The sequence below is a fragment of the Rhinopithecus bieti genome, unplaced genomic scaffold (assembly GCF_001698545.2).
Source record: "Rhinopithecus bieti isolate Rb0 unplaced genomic scaffold, ASM169854v2 scaffold_44779, whole genome shotgun sequence".
Taxonomy (NCBI): domain Eukaryota; kingdom Metazoa; phylum Chordata; class Mammalia; order Primates; family Cercopithecidae; genus Rhinopithecus; species Rhinopithecus bieti.
Genome location: NW_016817929.1, coordinates 133,203 through 153,259, shown reverse-complemented (window position 1 = coordinate 153,259; position 20,057 = coordinate 133,203). Strand labels below are relative to the sequence as shown.

Sequence of the window (20,057 nt, the reverse complement as noted above, 5' to 3'; positions counted from 1 at the left end):
TTAGAAATAACAGCTACTCGGGAGGCTGAAACAGGAGAATCACTTGAGCCCAGGAGGCGGAGGTTGCAGTGAGCCAAGCTCGCACCATTGCACTCCAGCCTGGCGGACAGAGCGAGACTCCGTCTCAAAAGAAAAAAGAAAAGAAAGAAATAACATGGATTTTTTTCCCCAATCTGAAAGTCTCAGAATCAAATTACTGAGGAGGAAATGAGAACCTTTAACAGTTAATATGTATGCACAGTAAAGCCCGAAACCGCACGTTAAGCCTTTCTGCCTTCAGACCCACATCTTCCCTGCCTATTCTTCCTCTAGGAAATCTGGCACCCGGTTTTCTCTGGGTAATTGGCGCGCGGCTTCAACTCCCTGCGCTCCTCCAGCTACTGGCACCTCCCTGGCCTCTAAGACGTCTACCAGACCTGCGTCTGCCCGGGGAAACTTTGAAGTTCCCTTCGGAACCTCGCAGGCTGACAAGCAAGTCAGAGCGACGGGTGGAGGAGGTTGCCATGGAGACAGGTCCAGGGCCAGAGGCGCGGGAGGGGGAGGCCGAAACTCGGGCTCCGATTGGCTCTGCTGGCGCGCAGCGTTCTCTTGGTGCACATGCGCAGTGACGCCGAGGCGAGGTCGCGGCTAGGCAGAGGCGCCGAGGCTTCTGGGCCGGGCTTCTCAGGACCGGGCTGGAACGTGCAGCTCCTGGCCGGGACACTCTGTGCTTTGCAGGGAAGGGAACTGGCGGAGCCCGAGGACCCACTGCCGCTCAGTACTGAGCCCGCCACGCAGGCGCCTGTGCCAGCGTCGCCATTGTTGCCTGTGGCCTTAGGGCCGCTACGGCTGCCCGTCGGCCGGGTCCCAGCGACAGGTATTGATGTGCGGGCGCAGCGCGCGAGTGTCCGCGCGGTCAGTGACAGCCCGAGCCCGTCCACGCGCGGGCTCCCGTGCTCGCGGCCTGCGGGAGGGCAAAGACGGGGTGGAGGCTGCTGTGGGCCCAGTCCCAGCGTTGCGCGTCGCAGGGTCCCCGACTCCCCCGCTGCCCTCGCCCTCGACCCTGCGGCTGAAGAGGAGTAAGAGGCAGAGGGACTTGGCCGGGAAGGGGAGGCGACAGGAGGCAAGGCAAGGCTGTCGCATCTTCTCTGCAGGGCCTTGTAAACAGTTGTCTTTGGCAGCACGACTGTGCCTGAGCAGGGCTCGGAGCTGGAGCCTGGGGACAGGTGGTGTCGGTTCTCCTCCAGATCAGGCCGGTTCTAAGGTTTCCTTCGAGAATCCTTGTTTCGAATATATCCTTAAAGAACTGTCTCCTGTAGAAGCACTTAAAGGACTTCGAGTCACACCAACCTCTTCACTCTTTTCCAGTCCACCCCGCTGGTCTTCCCAGCCATCTGATAGTGAAAGGCTAGAATCGGCTGGCATTAACATGCAAAGCAGACAAATGGCTCGCCCTTTCCCCTGACAGTTCCCTTGGGAACCTTGAGCACTGTATTAAGAAGAAATTCTCCTTGTTTCTTCCAAGTAACAGATTCGCTCTGTTATTGTTGAGAGCCAGTTCAGTCATTACAGCTTCTGTAACATCAGTGACTAAAATAGTGAAACTATTTTCTCTATAAAATGTTTAATTTTGTTTCAACAGGTTAGAGGTTTAATCTGTCGTTTTGCTTAGATTCTTTGAGTCATTGCCTCTGACACTACCTTTTTAATAGCAGCACCATCCCCCACCAACCCCAAGCAGATTGCAGTTCCCTTACAAGTCTAAGGATATAGGGGAGGAAGACAAGGTAAAGCTACGCGTGTTCATCTATGCACACTGCGAGTCTGTTTCTGTGTGTATATATGTATAGTAGAGTACACCAGGGATTCTTGACCTTGTGGTCCATGCTTGTGTTTCAGGGTCTTTTATCCATCCCTGCAAGTTCTGGGCTCAGAATTTGTCACTAAGGCTGCTAACTCTACCTTGATTCTGTTCTGCCCTCGGCTGCAGCAGCCTTTGATATAGTGTCCTTGTGACTCTAGCATGAGACTTCAAGCAGTTGGCTCACTACTGGAGAAATAAAGGATATTGCCAGATTGACTCTCCTGTCTGTAGCAATGTTAGCCTCAAGCAAGAGGATGAACAATTCTTCACGTTCCCAAATCCTTCTAAGGTGGAAGTCAGACAAGGCTCAGAGTGGACCCTACAATGTTGAGAAGGAAATCCTTACTTCGAGATTCTTGCGTGACACTGAGACCTGTCGACAGAATTTTAGGAATTTTCCATACCCAGACCTGGCTGGTCCTCGAAAGGCATTGAGTCAACTCCGAGAGCTCTGCCTTAAGTGGCTGAGACCTGAGATTCACTCAAAGGAACAAATTTTGGAGCTGCTGGTGCTGGAGCAATTCCTGACCATCCTGCCTGGTGAGGTTAGGACTTGGGTAAAGTCCCAGTATCCAGAGAGCAGCGAGGAAGCAGTGACTCTGGTGGAGGATTTGACTCAGATTCTAGAAGAGGAAGGTGAGAATCACAGAGCAGAGAGGGGAGGAATCCCTGGGTGGTTAAAGAAGACAACTAGCACATCTGAGCAGCTCCTTTAAAGAAATTGGGGAGAACACTGAGAGGTCCAGGATGCATTTTTTAAAAAGAAAGAAACTGGGGAGAACAAAAGCTAGTGAGTGAGAACAAGGCTTTAACATGAGCTCCATCCATGGTGTTCTCCTTCCAGATTGCTTGGGAGCAAACACACATTATCTAAACCCCCAGGAAAAATGTCTTGAAAGAATGACCAGACACAACCAAATTACCACTGTATGAGCCCTCAGAAAGTGCCTGCAGAGGTTTGCACCATTCTACTAATAAATCATTTGCTTTGTGAATTGAATTTTACAATAAAATACTTCCAAAAAAGGAAGAAAGGGTCTAGAGAATATTCCCTTATTAAGAGATAACTCACAAAATTAATATCCTGTAAGGATTTAGTTAAAATGTGAATTTTGTTCATACTCTGTAAGATTTTTAGAGCAAGCTTGTTTTTGAAGTCTGTTTTGATGTCTTAGGACAAGTCATTGGCCCTTTCGTCTGATGCTTTGAAGTAGGAGTGCTGTTTTTGATTTCCTTCTTACTTCTCAATTTAAGAAAGTGTAGGCATCTATTTGGTGAGGGGTTTCCTAGTCTATTCAAAAAGGACTAATCTCCCTCGTGACCTCTTTCTCTTCTCTAGCTCCTCAAAACTCTACCCTTTCCCAAGATACCCCAGAGGAAGACCCCAGAGGAAAACATGCTTTCCAGGCAGGATGGCTAAATGACTTGGTGACCAAAGTGAGTGTGACTGTCTTTTCTGATTTTAAGATGCCTTCTTAGTGTGTGAGGACATTTTCTGACCTGGCCCTATAACTACTGTGCCCCCAGAAGCTCTATCAAAGACTTAAGCTCCAGTTTCTCTCCTATGTTATCTTGGTCTGTTAAGGTAGGTGAATGTACTATAAAGAAAAGGGGCTTCCATTGCCTTCCCTTGATATGTCTTTCCTTACTTTGACTTTGTCAGCAATATCACATAGAGGATACGAGATTGACCTCCACAGCCAGATGGATTTAGGTTTTGGTTCCCGGCTCTACCATTGGAACTGCAGTTTGGGACAAGATACTTAACCTCTCTTAGCCTGAGTTACTCTACTCTCATAAATAGAATTTACTTCTTAGATTGTGAGTATTAAATATTATGAGACTTGTAGTTAGCCTGGATTACAGTTAAACAATTAGTAGATGATTGTTACTATTATTTTTCCTCATTAACAAGTAGTTAAAGGCCATGCATTCTGTCATATTATTGTTGATCATGAATTTATATATATTTTTTGAGACAGAGTCGCACTTTGTTGCCCAGGCTGAAGTGCAGTGGTGCCATCTTGGTCCACTGCAACCTCTACCTCCTGGGTTCAAGTGATTCTCATGCCACAGCCTCTGGAGTAGCTGGGGTTACCAGATGCGCGCCAGCATGCCTGCCTGATTTTTGTATTTTTAGTAGAGACAGGGATTTGCCATGTTGGCCATGCTGGTCTTGAACTCCTGACCTCAGGTGATCCACCCGCGTTGGCCTCCCAAAGTGCTGGGATTACAGGTGTGAGCCACCGCGCCTGGCCATGAGTCTGTATTATTTTAAAGAATAATTCAAGCTACCTTAAGAGAAGGATTTACTGTAAAAATATAATTGGTCTTTGTGAAATTGGAAAGCCTTTGGTAACCAAGTTAAAATGATTATTCATTGATGATGTGAACATTTACCTGGAAAACCTAACAAAATCAAGGAAAAAACTGTTAGAAACACTAATAGAAAAACTGGATAAAATGACTACAGAAAATGACGTGCAAAAATTAATCACATATATACATATATATCTCAACATATACACATAAAAATGAGATAAATGATAAAATGAAAAAAATGCTTCCAGTATCACACCCCCCCAAAAAATTTAAAATATCTAAAACTAAGCATAGTATAAATATTGCAGTACTTTCATGTCTAATATTTTGTGGAACATGAAAGAAACCTTAAATATTATAAAGTCACCAGTTCTCCCTAAGTTATAAACTTAATACAAGTTTTAAATCCCAATATGATTTAAAAGAAAAAAAATTTTAAGAGATAGGATCTCACTAAGTTGCCCAGGCTGGTCTGAAACTTCTGGCCTCAAAGTGATCCTCCTGCCTTGGCTTCCCAAAGTGTTGGGATTATAGGTATGAGCCACTGCACCTGGCCTCCAATATTATTTTTTAAAGATACTGACAATTATATGCAAAAATAAACACGTGGCCAGGCGCAGTGGCTCACATCTGTCATCCCAGCACTTTGGGAGGCGGAGGCAGCTGGATCACCTGAGGTCAGGAGTTTGGAGACCAGCCTGGCCAACATGGCAAAACCCTGTCTCTACTAAAAATACAAAAATTAGCTGGGCATGGTGGCATGCACCTGTAATCCCAGCTACTTGGGAGGTCACTGCACTCCAGCCTGGGCAACAGAGCAAGACTCTGTCTCAGTAAAAACAAAAGAAAAAAGAAACATGTAAGATAATACTATCTTTTTAACAAAAGAAGAGCAAACAAGAAAGGCACTAACCTTACCAGATTGTGAAATGTATTTTAACAGTGCAGCAGTTCAACACTGTGATTATTGGTATCTGCTACATTTTTTAAAAGAAAGACTGAATTTAACCATAGAACACATAAAAATATCTTAACATTTTAATTATAATATGTTGGATTTATTCTTAAAGCATAGCTTGAAAAGCAAAACCATTCAACTCTGTGTCATCTGTTTTCAAAATTTAAAACTCAAGTCAGGCATGGTGGATCACTTCTGTAATCCCAACACTTTGGGGAGCTGAGGTGAAGGATCACTTGAGTTCAGGAGTTTGAGACCAGCCTGGGCAGCACAGCAAAACCCCATCATCTCTACAAAAAAATTTAAAAATTAGCCAGTTGTGGTGGTGTGTGCCTGTAGTTCCATCTACTCGGGAGGGTGAGGTGAGAGGATCACTTCTGCCCAGGAGTTCGGGGCTGCAGTGAACAATGATTGGACCATTGCACTCCAGCCCAGGTGACCAGGCGAGACCCTGTCTCTTTTAAAAAATAATAATAATAAACCGGCCGGGCTTGGTGGCTCAAGCCTGTAATCCCAGCACTTTGGGAGGCCGAGATGGGCGGATCATGAGGTCAGGAGACCGAGACCATCCTGGCTAACACGGTGAAACCCCGTCTCTACTAAAAAAAAAATACAGAAACTAGCCGGGCGTGGTGGCGGGCGCCTGTAGTCCCAGCTACTCGGGAGGCTGAGGCAGGAGAATGACGTAAACCTGGGAGGCAGAGCTTACAGTGAGCTGAGATCCAGCCACTGCACTCCAGCCTGGGCAACAGAGCGAGACTCCGTCTCAAAAAAAAATAATAATAATAATAATAATAAATCTTTTCCTTTTAAAAATGGAGCTGCCACCAATGCATGCACTAGTCCAGCACATGCAACAGAGTGGACCCCGTCTCTTTTAAAATATTAATAATAAACTTTTCTTTGTAAAATGGAGCTGCCACCAATGCATGCACGAGTGCCAAGTGAAAATAAATTCTGATCTATTTTCAAACTTCCATTTAGGGTCATGGAGAGACGCTGTGGGGCTATGTCGGGGAAGGGTTTTGACTAGACAACTTCTAGGATCCTACTAAAGCTTAAAATTCTGTGACACTCCCCCAGCATACATACACCCAGTGTTATCAGTGTCCCCTTTGCCATTAGTTCTTGAACTGAGTTAAGTTACATTTGATATTTTAGGAATCGATGACATTCAAAGATGTGGCTGTAGACATCACCCAGGAGGACTGGGAGTTAATGCGTCCTGTGCAGAAGGAATTATACAAGACTGTGACGCTACAGAACTATTGGAACATGGTTTCTCTGGGTAAGGATCATCTATACCCCTCCTCCTCTCAGCCTGTCCCCCCGGGTCTCTTTCTTACACCCGTTGTTAAAAATGGGTTGGCCCTCAGACATGCTTGGCTAAAAATGGGGTCTAGAAATAAATGCTCTTATCTCATTCAAGCACAAGAGTGACTGTTTTACTCCCGTTTCCCAAAGGAAAGGTTTTTAAGTGAGAGAACATTGGCAACTGATGCACAACTTCATAGTGCCGCCACCTGATGCTGCCTTGCCCAGCCTTTGCTACTCTAAGGGAAGGTTTCTTCCTTCACATATCCTCTTAAGTGGCAGGAAATTGTTATCCTATCTCTGAAAAGGATAACAACCAACAACCTAATTATCTTCTTAGATCATGTCCATGGGCCAGGCGTGGTGGCGCATGCCTGTAATCCCAGCACTTTGGGAGGCCGAGGCGGGCGGATCACAAGGTCAGGAGATCAAGACCATCCTGGCTAACAGGGTGAAACCCCATCTCTACTAAAATACAAAAAACTAGCCGGGTGTGGTGGCGGGGCCTGTAGTCCCAGCTACTCGGGAGGCTGAGGCAGGAGAATGGCGTGAACCCAGAAGGCGGAGCTTGCAGTGAGCCGAGATCGCGCCACTGCAGTCCAGCCTGGGCGACACAGCGAGACTCCGTCTCAAAAAATAAAATGAAAAATAGATCATGTCCATGAACTATTGTTCTCCTACAGAGGTCTGTTCTCTCAGATAGGTAGAAGTCTGGTAATAAAACTTCGAGCAACTGTTTATCTCCAGGATAAAATTCATTATATTCCTCCTGAACAGGACTTACAGTGTACAGACCAACTGTGATTCCCATGTTGGAAGAACCATGGATGGTGATAAAAGAAATTTTAGAAGGCCCTAGTCCAGGTGAGAAACAGAAAGCACATGAGCTTCTTTGCATTTAACAATCTATATCCTAAGTGTGGTGAGATATGCATTTTAAATATGACCAGGTCACTTTTTGCCAAGGCTTTCTAGCCTGTGAAGAACACTGAGCTGTTTGGTGTGGCTTCCTTACAGAGGCCTCTTCAGGAAGAGCTTCCTAAGATCGCTGTTAACACACTTTTCCCGTGTCTCTTCTCATTTTGTCCTTCTACATGACCTCTAGGTCCCATCTCTTAGGGCTCTGTCTAGGGCTTTCATTGTGCCATGTTCCCCTTCCTCTAGATTTAAACATGCATGAATGCCCCTAAAATTTAAATGTTAAACCTTCTTCTTTTGAGTTTCTTTTATTCTGTTCACTGACAAATCCCTACATCCCCTGCCTTCACTTTTCTAAATCATCCCTTTCTTTTTTATTTTCTAATTACTTAAAAGATAATATATTCACAAGATTCACAATTTTAAAATGTATAAAGCAAAATATATATATAAATATATGTATAAATTACCCACCTGAATACCACATTCACCCAGTTCCTACATCTCCCTAGCACGTGACCGCTGTCATTAGAGCACGTCCATGAACCACTGTTTTCCTGTAGAAGTCTGTCCTCCCACATAAGTAGAAGTCAGGTAATAAAGTTTGAACAACTGTTGTCTCCAGGATAAAAGTATGGCGATAAACAGTTGTTAGAGATGTTTATTTTGCTTTGGGTTTTTTGCATGTAAAGCCAATATAAAATAGTTTTCTCCATTTTAATATGAATGGTAGCATACTATACATACTGTTTTGTACCTTGCCTTTTTAACTTAAAAGTATATCTTGAAAAGTCTTCCAAATGAGTATGTAAAGAGCTTCCTCATTTCTTTTTTTATGTCTGCATCATATTTTTATTATTGAACTTGTTCCTTATTCATGGACTTTTTCATTCTCACTCCTTGCTTATTCCCTCCATAGTAACTTCATTTTAAACAGTTTCAAACCTACACAGGCACATTACATTAATCACTTATGTACTGTCTACTTGGAATCACTAATTATCGTCATTTAGCCACTTTTGCTCTATCTCTGTACAAAGGTTTTTGCACTGAGCCATTTTAATAGACATCATGACAACCCCTAAATACCTTCTAAGAACATGAACATTCTTCTACATAAGCATGATACCATTCTCTCACTCTAGATATTTAACATTTATATAATAGTGTCATCAAAGGTATAGTCAAATATTCAGATTTTCCCAACTGTCCCAAAAACATCCTTTATAGATATCTTTCTCCCCAGTACAGGATCCAGTCAGGAATCACATGTTCCACTTGTTTATCTCCTATCTTTAGTACCTTTTAATAGAGAAATGTTCCCCAGCCTTTTTTCTTTTTTAAAAAAAGTCTTTCATGATATTGACAGTTTTTAAAGGATCCAAGCCATTTTTTTTTAATGACCTACAGTGTAGATTTGCCTCATTGTTTCCTAAAGATTAGTCAGTTTAAAGATTTTACCAAGAATATTTGAAAGGTGATGTGTATCTTCCATTGCATTTCCTCAGGAGGTACATAATGGTAATTCATCTTATCATTGGTGATGCTCAGTTTGGTTAAGGTGGTGTCTACAGGATCTCTCCTTTTTAAAGGTGCATTCTTTGTGATTAATAAGTAATCTGTGGAGTGATACTTTGAGGTCACATGACTATTCCTCGATAATCTTTTACTTAAAATTTTTAGCATCCATTTGATGATCTTTGCGTTGTTACATTGCTGGTTGCCAAATGGTGATTTTCGTTTCTGTTGTTTTTGAGTTGGAGTTTCACTCTTGTTGCCCAGGCTGGAGTGCAATGGCGTGATCTCCTCTCACCGCAACCTCTGCCTCCTGGGTTCAAGCAATTCTCCTGCCTCAGCTTCCACAGTAGCTGGGATTAGAAGCATGAGCCACCACACCCAGCTAGTTTTTGTATTTTTAGTAGAAACAGGGTGTCACCATGTTGGCCAGGCTGGTCTCAAACTCCTGACTTCAGGTGATCCACCTGCCTTGGCCTCCCAAAGTCCTGAGATTACAGGCATGAGCCACCATGCCCAGCTGCAAAATGGTGATTTTCTAATTCAGTCATCTTTTCTAAATGATTAATAGCATTCTTCATTAAAGAATAGCTCTTTCAGCTGGGTACGCTTGTAATCCCAGTGCTTTAGGAGGCCAAGGTGGGCGGATTACGAAGTCAGGAGTTCGAGACCAGCCTGGCCAACACAGTGAAACTCTGTATTTACTGAAAATACAAAAATTACCTGGGTGTGGTGGCAGGTGCCTGTAATCCCAGCTACTTGGGAGGCTGAGGCAGGAGAATCACTTGAACCCAGGAGGCGGAGGTTGCAGTAAGCCAAGATTGTGCCACTGCACTCCAGCCTGGGCAACAGAGCTAGAGTCCATCTCAAAAAAAAAAACAAAAAAGAATAGCTCTCTCTCCCCCACGCCATTTTTATGTATATACCACTCTAGACTAATGGAAATTTTTAAAATTCAATATATTATTAGTTGGCCAGGCATGGTGGCTCACTCCTGTAATCCCAGCACTTTAGGAGGCCAAGGTAGGTGAATCACTTGAGGTCAGGAGTTTGAGACCAGCCTGGCCAACACGGTAAAACCCTGTCTCTACTAAAAAAATAATAATAATAAGACAAAAATTATCTGGACATGGTGGTGCGTGCCTGTAGTCCCAGCTACTCAGGAGGCTGAGGAAGGAGAATCGCTTGAACTCGGGAGGTGGAGATTGCAGTGAGCCAAGATTGTGGCACTACACTCTAGCCTAGGCAACAGAGCAAGACTCCATTTCAAAAAAGAAAAAGGAAAAAAATATATATATGTATGTATATTTATGTATTATTAGTCCATTAATTCCAGTTTTACATTTTGTGTTTTTGATGCTCAGTTGTCCCAAATTTGGGCACTCTAGCATCAAACAAAGTCCAGCATCTTTTTGACATGTCCCAATTAGTCTTCATCCATTTCCTTGCTTTCTGGCACAACCAGATGTTCTTTAGGCTCACCTTATGCTCACCTTAGACTTGGGATTTCTCCAAGGAATCCTGATTCATTTTAGTAGGGAATGGTGCTTAGAAACCAAGATCTGGGCCATAAGTGCATTCACTGTTTAATGAATCATTGCTACTGTTATGTGTTATACACACATTTAGCGTATCATTGCTACTGTTCAGTGGATAGAGCTGGGAAGTTTTGTGTGTGTGTGTGTGTGTGTGTGTGTATGCATGTGTACGTGTGTGTTAGTTCTTTTAAGTCAGGAGTTCATACTTAAACTCCAATTCAAATCTAACACCACAAGGATATTCCATTTTATATATTCCAATTTTCCATTTTGTATCTCCTTTCTCATGCAGTGAATAACCTAGTTTCCAACATCAGTATATTTACTTATTTGCTGTATCATATGTTACACACAAAAATAGTTTCAAATTTACATCACTATAACAAACAGTCTAGAAAGTTCAAGATTTCTTTGAAGTCCTTTTTGTCCTTAGAATATATACCACTAAGGATAGTGTTTTCTTGCTTTTAAAATTATTTTAATTTACATTTTGAGTATGCGAAAACAGTAACATGGCTGATAACTCAAAAACTATATAGAAAAGTATACATTTCCTTTCCTTCTGCTCTCTTTCCACCTACTCACTATAGGTAACCATGATCATCAGTTTCTGGCGTATCCTTCCTATGTTTCTCTTTGCAAAAATAAATTATTAATATAGTATCTTCTTTTGTATATGAAAGAAGTATACTATGTATATTCTTGCATCTTGCGTTGTTATTCCATTTTTTTAATTATTATTTTATTTTATTTTACTGCTGTTGTTGAGACAGAGTCTCACTCTGTCACCCAAGCTGGAGTGCAGTGGTATGACCATGGCTCACTGCAACCTCCATCTCCTGCATTCAAGCGATCCTTCCACCTCAGCCTCCTGAGTAGCTGGGAGTACAGGTGCGTGCCACCATGCCCAGATAATTTTTGTATATTTTGCAGAGCAGGGTCTTGCCATGTTTCCCAGACTGGTCTCAATTTCTGGGCTCAAGCAGTCCACCTGCCTTGGCCTCCAGTGCTGAGATTACAGGTGTGAGCCATGGCACCCAGCCATTATTCCATTTTTTAAATCTAAGACACTGACTTCTTATATGTCCACCAATATGGATGCTAGTATACAACAGTGAATTAAACAATAATGACAGATATGATACGGCCAGGCACAGTGGCTCACACTTGTAACCCCAACACTTTGGGAGGCTGAGGCAGGCAGATCGCTTGAACTCAGGAATTTGAGACCACCCTGGGCAACATAGTGAGACCTGTCTCTACTAAAAAAAATTTTTTTAATTAACTGGTCGTGGTGATTCATGACTATAGTCCCACCTTCAGGGAGACTGAAGTGAGAGGATAACTCGAGCCCGGGAGATCAAGGCTGCAGTGAGCCAAGGTCGCACCACTGCATTCCCACTGGGTGACAGAGTAATACTCTGTCTCAAAAAAAAAAAAAAAAAAAAATGCTACCTTAGAGTGAATTGTTTCACTTTTTTAAAAAACTAACTTTGGTCATTAGGTACTTTAAGGGTCATAAACTTTAAAAGCTAATTATTCTCTATAATTTATGGCCTTATATACCTTAGTTGGCAAAATACAAAATACACCTACAGCACACTAGATTCTCTGAGGAACACATTCTGCACACTCTAGGCACTGAGAAAACATATACAGTATAATGGAAATAAGCCTGGATTAGAGTCAGGATAGTCTTCTGGGAGATACTTGCAGTCTGAAGTCAGTTCTCAACATGAAGAGTTTTTTAGATCATCAGAGAGCACAAATTTGGGCTCTGAATACTCAAGAAAGGGCAATGTATGGTTATGCATTTGGAGAGGGGGGATTTTCCACCCTCCAAAGAGCACAAAGACTGAGAAAGACAGTTCCTTTTTTCCTTCTGTAGAGGTGAGGTTTTGGGGTTTTGTTTTTTTAGCCTAGCCTGTTCTTACATAGTGTGTAGTCCTCTGTTCAAGGGACTCCTGTCAGCCTCCTCTCCTTGACTGGGCCCCAGCCTTTGTCTTCTAGTGCCAGAATCCCTTGTACCCTCAAAATGGAAGCTTAAGGTCATAAACATGATTGGAAAGCTATCTCAGGCAGTCAACTTCAGCTATTACTGACTTCTTGCCTTCCTGCTTTTACTTAATTTTTGGCCTGTGAGGATTTTGCTTTCTTGCCAGCTCAGAGATACATAGTAAGTTGAATCTACCTTTGGTTAGGGTACTTCAGGAAGTAGGTTAGTCACACTTCAGGAAATGGAAACTTTGATAATTAACAAACAGAATAGTAGTATTGGTTTGATGGCCATTACTGTCTCAGATCTTTTATAGTTCTTTATGTTTATATTTTATGGTTTATAGTTCTTTATGTTTATACAGTACTTTGCCATTCTTTGAGGCTCATTTCAACTCACATTTCCCCCACTGAAGCTTTCCTTGATTACCTGAGTCAACATTAATCTCCTCTGTTTAGAAATATTATACTGTTTGTATAATATTTATACAATATATATAACACTTCTAACCAATCCTTTCTGGTTTTAGTGATAAACATGTATTTAAACCCTGCTTAATGATCTGTTTCAGAAGTTTTGGTAAACTAATTTGTTTAAAAATGTGCGTTTATCAGCCGGGCGCAGTGACTCATGCCTGTAATCCCAGCACTTTGAGAGGCTGAGGCGGGTGGATCACCTGAGGTCAGGAGTTCAAGACCAGCCTAACCAACGTGGAGAAACCCTGTCTACTAAAAATACAAAATTAGCCAGGCATAGTGGCACATGCCTGTAATCTCAGCTACTCAGGAGGCTGAGGCAAGAGAATCGCTTGAACCCGGGAGGTGGAGGTTGTGGTGAGCCGAGATCGCACCATTGCACTCCAACCTGGACAACAAAAGCAAAACTCCATATCAAAAACAAAAGTGTGTTTATAGTAGCAATTTATTCCTGGTCATTATTCAGTCTTTCACTTTAAGTTTGTTAATTATAAATTTAGTACTTTTCAGTTGTATGTACAATCTGTCATAGACTGATACTGATTACATAGAAGTTGAATTCAGCTTCTGATATTATCTCTTTTCTGTGTGTATACACACCTACTTGTACAGTCCATCCACATTCTCATTTTCTTCTGGGGAGGGGAATAACAAATCCTGGTTTGAGAAAGTTGGTTTATAAATTTTTTTCTTTCATAAAAGTAATATAACTATTGTCTATGTTTCTGTTTTATTACTTTTATTTTGCTATACCTACTGGAATGGAATATAACTACTTACTAGTAATAAATAGCAACAAAAGTAATATAGCAAATTTATTGAAAATTAGAAACTAGAAAAGAAAACCTATAATATCATTATTAGCATTTTGGTAATCTTTTTCCACTTCTGATGTGTTTTCATGCTTGTTATTATACTCTTTTTTCATTTAACATTACTCCTAAACATTTTCTTATATAAACTATGATTTTGTATTTGAATAAAAGTAAAAAAAGTAGTTTGTAAATTCAAGCAATACAAGGAAGCAAATATTAAGTGTACCTCTCTCCTCAGTAATGACCAGGACCTTCTCCCCTTAGATTATGTGTGTGGGTGTGTGGGGGTGTGTCTGTCTGTCTGTAACACAAATAGCATATCTTGACACAGTTAGGATGTTGCTCTATTTTTTTAATACATCTGCTTTTTTTTTTCACTTAATGTATCCTGTACACCTTTTCATGTCAGTGTACCTAGACCTACCTAATTATCAGTTATCAATATTATGTTATCCCTTATTCTATTAATAACTAGTCCCTTACTGATGATGTAGCTGTCATTTTCAATTACTGCATATTACTCAATTGAATAGATACATTTGTGAAGGTATTATACTGTGATTTGCCTCTTAGAAAGTTTCTGAAGTATTTAGTACCATTTTTGCTATATTATAAATTCCATATTTGATTAAATTACATTATGTAATTCTTGATATTTGCAAGTTATATGTTTCCCACCTGGTTTCAAAGGATAGAGGTTGTAACTTAAATTTTGTGTTAAATAATTATATAAGAAACATAATAGGCACCAACAAATACATATTTGACTGCCTTATTACAGCCAGGTTAGATTGAGGGTCAACCTTTTTGGTTTGGTTTGGTTTGGGGTGTGTGTGTGTCTGTGTGTGTGTGTGTTTGGTTATGTCTATGCATGCACATCTGTGTACACTTTGATTTGAGTTCACCTTTTTACATGTTAATGTCATTTATTTTACCATTTCAGTTGAGTCGCCACCATATCCAGAGTCTTGGGCCATTTTCTAAAGGAAATGTGTAAGAAGGATAAACTATTTCCAGAATTTGCACCTAGGTTGGAAATATAAGAAATGTACAGAATTGTGAATTACAGTCATGTGCTGCATAGTGATGTTCTGGTCAACAATAAACTGCATGTATGACAGTGGTCCCATAAGACAACAATGGAGCATATATAGAAGCCTGATATATAAGCACTTGATATTTGTATTGCAGATCAAGTAGGGGAAATTATTGATATTCAGTAATAGTGCTGGTACATTTAGCTTTCCATGTTTAAAAAAAGAAAATATATATATATATCATCTAGGTTCATATAAGTATACCCTATGATGCTCACACAGGGATGAAATTCACCCAACACCGCATTTCTCAGAACGTATCCTCATTGTTAAGCAATCCATGACTGTACTCATATAAAGCCAAGTTCTGTCATGAGCCCAGTACTATATTAGGTTGAACCATATAGGGTTGCTGACATTCAGCCATTTTGACCTATAAAAAAAGGCAATTTCCTATATGATTCAACCTAATCTATATTTTATTTTATTTTTTTGGAGACAGGATCTTGCTCTGTCATCCAGGCTAGAGTGCAGTGGGGCGATCATGGCTCACTGCAACCTCCACCTCCCAGGCTCAAGCAATTCTCATGCCTCAGCCTCCCAGGTAGCTGGGACTACAGGCGCACACTACCACAACTGTCTAAATTTTTCTATTTTTAGTAGAGATAGAATTTCGCCATGATGGCCAGGCTGGTCTCGAACTCCTGACCTCAAGTGATCCACCTGCCGTGGCCTCCCAAAGTGCTGGGATTACAGGAGAAAGGCACAGAGCTTGGCCTCTAATCTGTATTTTAAATTCAAAGAAGCATTGTAGAGAGAAATATGAGTTGGACTATAAACATCTTTTTTAATAGGTGCAGAAGGCATCACAAGAGAAGGCCTGGAGTCTAGGATTAGCGTGGCATCTAGAGAAGATTATGAAGCGTAGTGGATAACTTTAGGCTGGGTATGGCAGCCCATACCTGTAACCCTAGCACTTTGGGAGGCTGAGGCAGGCAGATCACCTGAGGCCAGGAGTTTGAGGCCAGCCTGGCCAACATGATGAAACCGTGTCTCTATTAAAAATACAAAAATTAGCTGGGCATGGTGGTTCCTGCCTGTAATCCCAGCTATTCAGGAGTCTGAGGTACGAGAATTACGTGAACCTGGGAGGCAGAGGTTGCAGTAAGCCAAGATGGCACAGAGTCTGTCTCCAAAAAAAGAAAAAAAAAAAAAGTAGCGGATAACTTTAAATTAAGCTGAACATGAGTTGTAGTAGGAGACAGAATAGAATAGAAAGGGCTTAGTTATTCTGGGATTGAATGCCAAGTGGAGGTATTTTAAACTTTTTCACTTTTATACTTTAAGCGACTAGTCCTTAAACTTTGGTATGTAGCAAAACTGCTGGGTTTAATAAAACAGATTACTCAGCTCTACCGCCAGAGTTTCTGATTCAGTATGTCTGGGTGAGACCCAATAATGTGAACACATTTCTTGATGATAGTGATGCTTATGCTGCTAGTGGGACGACTACCTTGAAAACCATTGTTTTAGGCTATGGGAGATTTACTAGAGATATTTGAGCATAGAAAGCACTTGGTGAAATTGCTTTAGGAATATTATGTGGATTGTGCAGAGCAGATTGGAAGAGAGAGTGATGAGACTCAGCATGTCTACTTTATGAACCCATTACATAAATTAATCCATGAAGCCATCCCAAGTTATCCCACACAGTGTTATCACTATTTTGGCTTCTCTTAGCTCTGTCACCTGACTTAATCTGTTTTATTCCCTCTGTGTCCATGTTGAATATGAAGAACCTGTCTGTTTTCAACAACTTAGTCTCCCATTTTTTTGCCCTTTTTGTCTCCTTTCCCAAATTTGAAAGACCATGAAGATGACGTTTTCAGAGCTGTTGTTCTCTTTGGGCATTTTATCTATGTTTATTATTTTGTTTCTATTTTGGCAGTTTCCTCTCTCAAAATAAATGAAGATTTTTTATGTTTTTTTAATTTCAGAATGGGAAACTAAAGCCCAAGCATGTACTCCAGTGGAGGATATGTCTAAACTGACAAAGGAAGAAACCCAGACCATCAAATTAGAAGACTCATATGACTACAGTGATAGATTACAGAGGCGAGCAACAGGTGGCTTCTGGAAATTTCACACTAATGAAAGAGGTTTCAGTTTGAAGTCAGTCCTTTCACAAGAAGGTGATCCTACAGAAGAATGTCTTAGTAAATATGATATATATAGAAATAATTTTGAAAAGCATTCAAACCTAATTGTACAGTTTGATACCCAATTAGATAATAAAACTTCTGTGTATAATGAAGGCAGGGCAACCTTCAATCATGTCTCATATGGTATTGTACATAGGAAAATACTTCCTGGAGAGAAGCCTTACAAGTGTAATGTGTGTGGGAAAAAATTTAGGAAATACCCATCCCTCCTGAAACACCAAAGTACCCATGCCAAAGAGAAATCGTATGAATGTGAAGAATGTGGGAAAGAGTTTAGGCATATTTCATCCCTCATTGCACATCAGAGAATGCACACTGGAGAAAAACCATATGAATGCCACCAGTGTGGTAAAGCCTTCAGCCAGCGTGCACACCTTACTATACATCAGAGAATTCATACTGGAGAGAAACCCTATAAGTGTGATGACTGTGGGAAAGACTTTAGTCAGCGTGCACACCTTACCATCCATCAAAGGACACATACTGGAGAGAAACCATATAAATGCTTGGAATGTGGTAAAACCTTCAGTCACAGTTCATCACTGATTAATCATCAGAGAGTTCATACTGGAGAAAAACCTTATATATGCAATGAATGTGGGAAGACTTTCAGTCAGAGTACACACCTTCTTCAGCATCAAAAAATACATACTGGGAAGAAACCATATAAATGCAATGAATGTTGGAAAGTGTTTAGTCAGAGTACTTACCTTATTCGACATCAGAGAATTCATTCTGGAGAGAAGTGTTATAAATGTAATGAATGTGGAAAAGCCTTTGCTCATTCCTCAACCCTTATTCAACATCAAACCACTCACACTGGAGAGAAATCCTATATATGTAATATATGTGGGAAAGCCTTCAGCCAGAGTGCAAATCTTACTCAACATCATAGAACACATACTGGAGAGAAACCATATAAATGCAGTGTGTGTGGGAAAGCATTCAGCCAGAGTGTGCACCTTACTCAACATCAGAGGATTCATAATGGAGAAAAACCCTTTAAATGCAATATATGTGGGAAAGCATATAGACAAGGTGCAAATCTTACTCAGCATCAAAGGATTCATACTGGAGAGAAACCCTATAAATGTAATGAATGTGGGAAAGCTTTCATTTATTCCTCATCACTTAATCAACATCAGAGAACTCATACTGGAGAGAGACCCTATAAATGTAATGAATGTGATAAGGATTTTAGCCAGAGAACATGCCTTATTCAACACCAGAGAATTCACACAGGAGAGAAACCCTATGCATGTCGTATATGTGGTAAAACCTTCACCCAGAGTACAAACCTTATTCAGCATCAGCGTGTTCATACAGGTGCCAAACATCGTAATTAATGGATAAGGGAAACTTCAGTTAGGTTTTACAACTTCATTTCAATTTTATTTTGTGCATTCTGTGTGTCAAGATGTTCAGAAATCCGAAGAAGTGCAATATGTTAGATACCACTCAGCAGAAGTATCAGAAGTAGTGGTAGGGATATAACCTATTTAGATTTAATGTGAAATTTAAGAAGGAAACTTGACTTCTTAACTTTTATTTGATACGAGTTTAATTCATTACAGAAAGAAACCCTGTGAAGGGTGTTCAGAAACATAACTCATCAACTCTATTTCAAGTACAGTCATCCCTCAGTATACTCGGGGGATTGGTTCCAGGACCACCCATGTATACCAAAATCTACCCATACTCAAGTTGCACGGTCAGTCTGGTGGAACCTGTGTATATGAAAAACCCTACATCTACGCAGGTTTCCCATCCCTGAATAATGTGCTTTCAAACTCTGTTCAGTTGAAAAAAAAAATTCCAGTATACGTGGATCTGTACAGTTCAAACATGTTGTTCAAGGGTCAACTGTACATCCTGATGAGGCCTTATGAATGTAACTTGGGAAGGTGTCCATCAAGTAGAGATTTCACACTAGAGAGTGATCTTAAAATTATAGAATATAAAGAGAAAGCTGCTTTCAGGCCTTTTACTCCCAGCTTTGAAGCCTTAAAATATGTAAAGGACTCCCTTCCCTGTTTTACTTCCCCTTCTCCTGTTATGCCATAACTGCCATATGGAGCCAGTAGGTTTGAAAAAAACAGTTGAAAGTATTTTAAAGATTTCTATGTGACCACAGTTTGGTTACACCTTCCCTCACATATCGAAATATTAAAGAGAAGCTTAATGAAAGATATGATAGAAACTAATGTGTATATAACATAAGATGTGTAGAGATTTAAACAGGCAAAAATTAAATGCTCCAAGCTTAAATGAATTTTTAATACACATTAGCCTTGATTTTACTAGGTTTTGACATTCAAGGTCATCCTGAAGGAAAAAAGTAGGTATAAGGTATACAGTTCGCATTTTTTTCACCTGACTCCTAAATTTATACTTTAGATTTATCTGTGACTGTTTTACCATGGAAAGTTCATTTCTTCCACTTAAACACATTTCTTAAGTGTCTACTATGCTTAGGTCCCAGACTTCCTAATTGGATCCTTTCAAGGCTTGTTACAGTGCTGAAATTCACAGGTGGTTTACACAACAGAAAGATTTCCAGAGCAATGAGAGAGTGAGGATGTGATATTTTGTCATGGGATGAGCATAAGCAACCTGCTAAAATGGGTTGCCAAATGCTACCTACATCCCAAGAGAAGGAAGTGGAAATAATAGTGTAGCTATATAAATAATGTGAGAAAAAATAAATAATGGAAAATAGATTTGAGTTCACTGCAGAATGTGGGTCAGGGAAAAAGGTGAAATTTTAATGGAGTGAGGAAAAAAATACATAGATAATTGCTATAACATGAAATGTAATTGGACTTGCTTTGCCTATGAAATGAGTGGCTAAATAAAAAAGAATTCAGCCTGGATATTAGAAGAAACTAAAAACAAAGTGACTGATTTTTAAGGAATAATTGGAAGCCTGACACTCCTTCACACATGCAAGTAAAATAGAGGTTACTCTTAACATGTCAGGAAAAAATTTAATTGGCAAAAGCATTGATGCAGTAATCATTAAACAATGATTACTGGATTTGTGGGTCTTAAACATAAAAGGAAAACGGGCAGAAATGCAAATAGAAATAGATAAAAATACTAT

At 40.6% G+C, this 20,057-nt stretch overlaps 1 protein-coding gene across 4 annotated transcripts; it reads left to right on the top strand.

Moving 5' to 3' along the window:
• The first annotated feature begins 595 nt into the window (after positions 1-595).
• Positions 596-19,846, top strand: ZNF287 (zinc finger protein 287). Of its 4 annotated transcripts, XM_017856488.1 has the most exons (7): positions 615-856; positions 1,622-1,766; positions 1,879-2,479; positions 3,183-3,280; positions 6,285-6,411; positions 7,215-7,301; positions 16,730-19,846. In XM_017856488.1, the coding sequence occupies exons 3-7, from the start codon at positions 2,077-2,079 to the stop codon at positions 18,298-18,300; spliced, it is 2,286 nt and encodes a 761-aa protein (XP_017711977.1). In that variant the 5' UTR covers positions 615-856; positions 1,622-1,766; positions 1,879-2,076; the 3' UTR covers positions 18,301-19,846. The 4 variants fall into 4 exon arrangements, with proteins under 4 accessions (XP_017711976.1, XP_017711977.1, XP_017711980.1 ...); XM_017856487.1 differs by lacking the exon at positions 1,622-1,766 and having other exon boundaries at positions 596-856; XM_017856491.1 differs by lacking the exon at positions 1,622-1,766 and having other exon boundaries at positions 2,002-2,479.
• Positions 19,847-20,057: the final 211 nt, after the last annotated feature.

Excerpts from the sequence above, each read along its gene's own strand:
- ZNF287 (XM_017856487.1), top strand. The coding sequence starts at position 2,077 with ATGTTAGCCTCAAGCAAGAGGATGAACAATTCTTCACGTTCCCAAATC. Across the intron at positions 3,281-6,284 it reads TAAATGACTTGGTGACCAAA|GAATCGATGACATTCAAAGA; the intron begins GTGAGTGTGACT and ends TTGATATTTTAG. Across the intron at positions 6,412-7,214 it reads TTGGAACATGGTTTCTCTGG|GACTTACAGTGTACAGACCA; the intron begins GTAAGGATCATC and ends CCTCCTGAACAG.